Source organism: Cornus florida, unplaced genomic scaffold, assembly GCF_030987335.1.
Source record: "Cornus florida cultivar Cherokee Brave unplaced genomic scaffold, ASM3098733v1 CherokeeBrave_3.0.0_Hap2_Chr06, whole genome shotgun sequence".
NCBI classification, from domain to species: domain Eukaryota; kingdom Viridiplantae; phylum Streptophyta; class Magnoliopsida; order Cornales; family Cornaceae; genus Cornus; species Cornus florida.
Genome location: NW_026775576.1, coordinates 66,257,779 through 66,266,196, shown reverse-complemented (window position 1 = coordinate 66,266,196; position 8,418 = coordinate 66,257,779). Strand labels below are relative to the sequence as shown.

The 8,418-nt window shown below is 35.6% G+C and overlaps 1 protein-coding gene across 1 annotated transcript; it reads left to right on the top strand.

Moving 5' to 3' along the window:
• The first annotated feature begins 3,348 nt into the window (after positions 1–3,348).
• LOC132314898 (cationic amino acid transporter 6, chloroplastic) lies at positions 3,349–8,103 on the top strand. Its single transcript, XM_059813669.1, has 5 exons — positions 3,349–3,773; positions 3,880–4,102; positions 4,199–4,547; positions 4,667–4,901; positions 7,210–8,103. The coding sequence occupies exons 1-5, from the start codon at positions 3,383–3,385 to the stop codon at positions 7,776–7,778; spliced, it is 1,767 nt and encodes a 588-aa protein (XP_059669652.1). The 5' UTR covers positions 3,349–3,382; the 3' UTR covers positions 7,779–8,103.
• Positions 8,104–8,418: the final 315 nt, after the last annotated feature.

Below are 8,418 nucleotides of genomic sequence, written 5' to 3'. Positions count from 1 at the left end.
GAACCTAAACATTAAGAAACAAAAAGTGATAAATGTAACATTAATGGGTTGGTTGTTATCAAGTGAGCAACAAGAGTGTTGAAAAAAATATGTGTTTTTAAAATTTTATCAAACCTATTTGATTTATATATGCAGCGAATTTATAGTGAAAATAACCCTTAATGTTTGACTTCAAATCGTAACAGGATAATATTTTTTTTCCTAATGATTAAGACACATAAATTTTTTTTTTTTTTTTTTAAAATTAATGTACATAATATTTGATATATGTTTTGTATAACTTTTACAAGAGAGAAATGAGATTAATAATCAGCTAATTCAATTTTATTACGATTAAACCAATATAGAAGCATCACCAAAAGTTATACGTAGGAGTGGCATGCAATTCGTATTTGTTAATCATAATTATGTCAATATAAAGGTGTTTTACTAAATAGGTAAATCCAAACTCGACCCATTTAATAATCGCGTCAGAAACTCTCAATACTAACCCAACCTATTTATTAAATGGGCTAATATTAACCCGTTAAATGACTTGTTTATCAAAACGAGACATTTAATATTCAATAAAATAATTAATACTTTTTTTTTTTTTTGGTCACAATTAACCTAAATATTCAAAATCATAAGGCTTAGTCAAGGTTTATGTTAAAACGACTTAACTGTTTATAATATTTGGGTTTAAATAGGTGACATATTACATATGTCATATTCATGATTATGAAATGTTGAGTTAAACAGGTTATAAGTGTTAAATCCCTTCAACTCTAATTCTACATGCTTAAATAAATGGGTTAATCGTGTCAACCCGCTTATAATCCGAATTTGTTTAAGGTTAACTTAAATTCGCTTAATTTGTATCGTGTTCCAGTCGTGTTGGCGAATTGTATCGTAATTTGCCACCCCCAGTAATAAGTTATACAGTATATAAGTTTTAACTCACTAATACTTCTCACCTTCAAATCCTATCAAGATAATAATGTAACCAATATTTGATATAGGTTTTCAACTTTAAAAAAAAAAAACAGAAAAGAAAAGATGAATAATCAATTAATTCAATTTATTTCAATTAAATCAATATTGAAGGATCACTAAAGGTTGTCGCATGGTAATGCTTTCACATTTTTAGATCAAGTAAAAAGTAGATGATTGACGTATTTATGACAAAGTGAGTGTTTCATATTTTAATAAATATATAAGTAAAAAGAGCATTCATTTCTTACTTTTATGAGGAAAAAGTAAAGAGACACAAAATAAGTAAAAATAATTATAGCAAAATTACGCATGTGGGGAAAATATTTACTTTTTTTATTATTTTTTATAATATTAATTTATTATAATTCTAGAAAATCACTTCATTTCACATTGACGCAAACCAAATCAAATGGCTATAACAATGTTTTGATACCACAATGTGCAATTCAGGCGGGTTAAACTAATTAAGATTGTTCTTAAGAACTGTTCAAATAATCGGATCTGATTTAAACCAACACAAAACCCTTTTCAATTTGTGGTTTTGTGGCTCCACGTCCTGGTTCTGATTTAAAAATTGAAAATAATAAGAAATTTTTTGAATATAATTTGAACAGAACCATGATATTTATACATACATTTATAATTGATTTCATTTGATTGGTTGATAAAATTTGCTACATAGGCTTGCATTGTATTGAATCAATGTTTTACATATAATGTATACTTTTTCCAACCTTAACCCTCATTCACAGGAACATATTAATAAAACGTTGTTTTATTTTTTGTGGGTAATGTTACATTATTGCTATGTTAAAAGAAGATTTTAGTAGCTATAAATGCATTTTGATTAAAAGCAGTAATAATTAAAATTAATTTTATGAGATTATATTTAGATTACAAAAAGTGGATTGAATGAGGTTTGATTTAGAGTAAAAGCAGTAATAAATAAAATTAATTTTTAGGAGTAAAACCTAACTCATCTAAAATGTTTCGTACTATTTAGATTAACTCGTTTTATCTGGTTCGATTTCATTTTTTGAAGATTGATTGGGACAACTTTAGTGATGACTCAAATACTCACCCTTTCACTTTGGGAAATTGTGGAGATATTACTAGAATATGCTATTATGTTCGTGTTACCCTCTAAATTAAACCAAATCAAATTGTGTGTACCCTATTTCAGAAATGCAACTTGGGTAGACTAATTTTGATCTCAAGTGACTAACTAAATTTATGAACATATTTAGATAGATTTGTTTAATTTTGGTTAATATTTTCCGTCCCATCTCACTTTGGGTTGAAATTTCACGTTGAACAAGACCAAAACCACATTGAGTCGAGTGGAAGCAATTGCTTCTACTAGAATTTATACGCAGAAAAAAAAAAAAAAAAAAAAGGTTAAATTTTCTTTTAAACCTATTATTCTTAATCAATCCCTAAAGTAAATTTTTGGCTCCGTTATTGCGTGAAAGCTTCGAGCACCACATGACTCCCACTCTAAAAGTGCTAGAAGCTTTCAAAACTCGACGAGACGAATATGTTTTTATAATCACATTATTAATAATTTGACTCTAGCCCGATTAAATTAGGTCATATAAGTAGTCACATATGGATGTTTTGATAGTCTAATGGGTTAGTGTCTCTGATGACTTTTGGAGTGTCCAGCTTCAATTATCTGTATCTACTAATCTAATTTTATGATATAGCACTTAATACATTTACTTACATGTTGAGTTGTGATGTGCAAAATCTTATGATCACCGAACATTAAAAAACAAATTTTAAAAAATTAAAAAAATTCCTTTTAAGAATGAAGAGGAATATATCAATGAAAATTTGGAATACCTTTTACTTTGGTTATATCCCAATGGTAAAGTAGACCACTCCTTAGTTCCACATTTCCTTATTAGAACACTTAATTTGGTTAATTTACACAGACATATTCTACTTTCATTTTTAAAAAAAATATCATGTTTGAAAAACTGTGACAGTTTAATTTGTGAAAGTCTCCCTTCCCCTAAAAGTTACATTTTTTATGAAACCAAACAATTACTTAAAAAAAGAAAAAGAAAAAAATAAAAATAAAAAAAAATAATCAGAGTGACACACACATATAAACCAAATTACTGGCTGGTATAAAGTGGTTTTACTGCGACTTTATCCAATATATATCTCTAAATTTATTGGGACCTCCAAAAGCTGACCCAAAGTTCCGCTTCTCCGTTATACAATTTTGGCCGTTTACTTACCGTCCAGTGTCAGACACTCTGTGTGTGTATCTGTGTGTGAATGTGTGTGTCACCACCTCCCACTCCCTCTTTATATAAAGCACCCACTCCATCCTCATCTCTTTAGAGAGAGAGAAACAACAAAGGTTGTTTAGAGTGAGAAATACAGAGTGAGCTCTATGGATACCAACCATGGCTCCTCCTCTTCTTTCTCTTCCTTCAAGTCCTACTTCACTGCCCTCGCGGACACCCCTCGCCGGCTCTCTCGCCGGGCTGGTTCGGTCTCCACCTGTTTCGAAGAGATGAGCCGGGTGAAAGCCCGGTCCGGTTCGGACATGAGAAAAACTCTCAGGTGGTTCGACCTCGTAGGCTTTGGCGTCGGAGGAATGGTCGGCGCCGGTGTCTTCGTCACCACCGGCCGCGCCAGCCGCCTCTACGCCGGCCCAGCTGTTGTGCTGTCCTACGCCATTGCCGGCCTCGGCGCTCTCCTCTCTGCCTTCTGCTACACCGAATTCGCCGTCGAAATGCCCGTCGCCGGTGGCGCCTTCAGCTACATCAGAATCACTTTTGGTTCGCATCAAATTACACACTGCAAAACCCATTTTGTCTATACATATATATACATACAAATGATTCTCTGTAGATTTATTTACAGTTATCTGATGTAAATTTTCAGGTGAATTTGCGGCATTTCTGACCGGAGCGAATATAATTATAGACTACGTGCTGTCAAACGCTGCCGTGGCGAGGAGTTTCACGGCGTACTTAGGCACGGCGATTGGCATATCAACCGAAACGAAATGGAGGGTCACAGTCTCTGGACTCCCAAAAGGGTTCAACGAAATCGACATCGTCGCCGTCGCTGTCGTCTTAATCCTCACTCTCATTATCTGTTACAGGTTCACAATCATCAAACCCAAACCCATCATCAACATTCATAAAAACTCAAATCACTCACATATCATCTAACCCATTTTCGAACGATTGATTTTCAGCACGAAAGAGAGTTCGGTTTTGAACTTGGTGTTGACGGCGCTTCACCTTTTGTTCATCGTCTTCGTGATAGTGGTTGGGTTCTCGAGAGGCGAGTGGAAGAATTTCTCGGAGCCATCCGACCCGAAACACCCGGATGGGTTCTTCCCGTTCGGAGTTTCGGGTGTCTTCAATGGTGCTGCGATGGTTTACCTGAGTTATATTGGATACGACGCCGTTTCGACCATGGCTGAGGAAGTCAGAAACCCGGTTAAGGATATCCCTATCGGAGTCTCGGGCTCCGTTATCCTCGTTACCATTCTCTACTGCTTAATGGCTGCTTCAATGTCCAAACTCCTCCCTTATGACATGGTAACCTAATGTTTAATCTTAATGAATAGTAATTAATTATCAAATTTGAAATGACGTAATTGACCTTTGGATTTTTGGGTGTTGTTTGGTTTTGATCGAGTGTTGCGGTGATCATGCAGATTGATACGGATGCACCGTTTTCCGGGGCGTTTAGGGGAGAATCCAACGGCTGGAGATGGGTGTCCAATGTGATAGGGGTGGGGGCCAGTTTTGGGATATTGACGTCTATGATGGTGGCGATGTTGGGGCAGGCTAGGTATATGTGCGTGATCGGACGGTCCAAAGTAGTCCCTGCGTGGTTTGCTAGGGTCCACCCGAAGACATCAACACCTGTCAACGCTTCCGCTTTCCTTGGTACGTTTTCTAAGATGAAGATGCGTAATATCTTGTACGTATGTTGGCATTTTCAATTTGATTTGTTTGTTTGTTTGTTTTTGAAGTTTGGAACCTTAGGCAGTTGTGATTTTGGGACCCACCTTGAACCGTTTCAGTTATTGGAGTAAAAGACTCCCCTCATATTGTCCATCGTAGACTCGTACGATAGTGTCACGAGAAAATGCTTGCTCAACTTTATGAGTTCCATAAAATGAATTTAGGTAACGGTAAAATTTATGAGTTTTTACTTCATCATACGAATTAGGTTAAAAATCAGTATTTGCATATTTTCTCTCCTCTGTTGAATAAGATTAGTCTAGATAATATCTTAACTCAATTATTAGATTAAACGTATCTACATATTTTCGTGACCGTCCAATCTTATTTATTAAGTAAGGTTTGTTGGTGTAGGAAGTATCTGTCCCAATTACTAGATGAGGTTGGAATAGTAACGGTAGTCAGAATATTATGATTGTTGCAGTTGAATGAAATGAATTTAGGAAATGGTAAAATTTACGAGCCTTGTTTCAGCAGGTCATGACCGTTTTGTTGAAACATTACTATTATTGTGGTTAGCCTTGTTTCATTCAATGAATTAGATTTTAGCAGGTCATGACCGTTTTGTTGAAACATTACTATTATTGTGGTGGTTTAATCTCTTTTGTAATATAGTTCAAGAATGTGAATGAAATTATAGGATGTTGACAAGATATGCTAAGATATGTTTTGTCTCATTTATAGAATGAGAAAGGCGTCGCATTTTAAATAAAAGATTGGATTGAAATAACGGGTGAAAGCGTTGCTAGCAACCATAAATGTAATGACTACTACCATTGTTCATCATGAGTCATCAACCACGGTGGGATTGATGTTTTTTGTGGCCTGTGTGGGACATGGTTGAAGATGTCGATTGGTGATGTATATATGGTTTTGTTTGGCGAATTAGAAAGGGTCCACCGCTTGGCTTCGCGTCAACATCTGGACCATCAAAATCTGTATGTCGGCCCGTGGAGTTGAACTACATTTGGTGGTGATCTTTTAACAGATGTGGAAGCCACCCGCACTAGTGTGTGTGTTTGATTGATGAGGAAATGGCTTTTTAAAAAAAAGTTGTCTATAGTGCTGTCCATTTTGGTGATGTGAAATGGTTTTTTTTGAGATATGTGCAATTGTAGGTATGATCAAATTCAATAGTTGTGATTTTTTTAGGATTGTGTAGAGAAAAAGAGGTGATATTTTGCATTGATAAGAATTCACCTTATTTTGGGATTTTGGTTTTATTGGGACATTTGTAGAGCCATCTAGGTCAACTTGAGAGTGAATGTGGTAGATCACTGAAGAAGACAAGTTTATACTACTTGTAGGTTGCAGATTAATTCAAATTATCTAGGTCTTGTCAATCTGTCAAAACTATAATCTTTAAAGGTGCTACATTAGAAATTTAGAATTATTATCTAATCTTGTTAAACAACCTATCATTTTCGCAAGATACCTCAGCTTGAATCCATTGGCTGGAAAATCCAAAATTATTAGATTGTCCTCGTTAAGATTTTCAAGAATATATTAGATATTAGATATTAGGTTATTTAATGCGGTTTTACTAGGGATGAGGGAAAAAATTCTTTTAGTGGCAATTCAACTCGTGGAGAATAGATAAATGTCATGAGTGGTGCTGTGACTTGAATATTTAGGATGTTACCATATAACAATTGTGGAAAATTCTTTAATTTCTACGACTTTTCTAAAATTACTCTATACATCCCCAACTATCTCGACGTAATTGTAGAAAAAATCTAGAAATAACGACATGAGTTTGCTAGACACCGTGCATTACCTAATAAGCACTTGTCACAAATCTTGGCGGGGTGTGTCACTAGGGACATAGTCATCTTCTCGTCTTTTACAGTGAAAGGTAGAGAGTTCAAGTCTCTCCCCCAAAAGTGGAATTTTCTTGTCGGGGAAAATAAATAAATAAATGTGGTGCTGCATTGTGCTACCTTTACTTTTATATTGTGTCCAGGACTTACATGTGATACTCTGATAAAATGATGGCACCGCCGTGAATCTTTGACCTTTTGATATTCTGTGTGAAATGCCACCAAGTTAGGTAGAGGGTGTCTAGGGATTAGACCTTAGGTATGCCCATTTGGTGCATTTGACTTCTCAAATTCTCTAGGAATTTCATCTCTGTTTTGTATAAGTAAAGATTCACTAGGTGTTTCGCTTTATGGTCTTGATTGTGTTACTCTACATGATGGGCTAACAGATTAATCTAATTTTGGTTCAGGACTGTGCACAGCAGCGATTGCCCTTTTCACTGATCTGAATGTCCTCCTCAATCTTGTATCCATCGGAACACTCTTTGTCTTCTACATGGTGGCCAATGCCGTAATCTACAGACGTTACGTGTCATTGGAGACGATAAATCCATGGCCTACATTGTCCTTCCTCTTTTGCTTCTCTCTCACTTCCATCATATTCACCCTCATTTGGCACTTCATGCCACCAGGCAAGTCAAAAGGCTTCATGCTCGGTGCCAGCATGCTAATTGCCATTGCTGTTCTTCAATTGTTTCATTGCGTGGTCCCACAAGCGCGGAAGCCCGAGTTCTGGGGGGTCCCTCTGATGCCATGGATACCATCCATGTCAATCTTTCTCAACATATTCTTGTTGGGGTCTCTTGATAGGCCATCCTATGTGCGGTTCGGATTCTTTTCGGCTCTCGCGGTGATTGCATATGTTCTGTACAGTGTTCATGCTAGCTTTGATGCTGAAGGGGATGGGACTCTGAGTCAAAAGAATGGTGAAATCATGAAGGAATCAATTGAAAGTGAGGACAAAAGTCTCAAAGTGTAAAAAGTTTTTCTTCTGTTCATCTTTTCTTGTAATGACTTCTCAACTTTTTTGTTTTCTCAATGGATATTTAGCATAGGGTTGAAAAAGGAAAAGGAGGGAAAAGAAAAGAAAAGAATAGCTTTTACATTCTGCTGTTGATGTTTGACAGTGTAAAGGAATGAGAGCATAACTAAAAGCTAAAGTAGAAAGTAGTGAAAGCTCAGTAGTAATATTGAGAGCAATGAAATGTAAATCTCTGGTAGCTAATGGTTGTCACAGTTGTTTTAGAATGGCCATTGTGTGCCGTATCAAAAAAACAAGGAAGTCGTTCAATGTTATGTCAGCACAGATTTGTAATATTTCATTCAATATTTTTGTCATGATTCATACCTCCCATGTAAAATGTATGTAATATATATTTATGTGTTTATTATATTGATATAGACAAGGATTATTGGTGGTGTAACTACAGGAGTGATTAATACTCTGTAATAGAAAAGATGTAGGTCAAATCATGAAAGGTTCTTATTTTTTTGGGTCCCAGAATTATGAAAGGACCATTTGGCATAGCGGTATAACCTCTTTATTCTCAAAGAGGAGGGAAGACCTTGAAGTCTGACCTAGAACAAAAAAGTACGTGTTTGTTTCACCATTCGAGAAA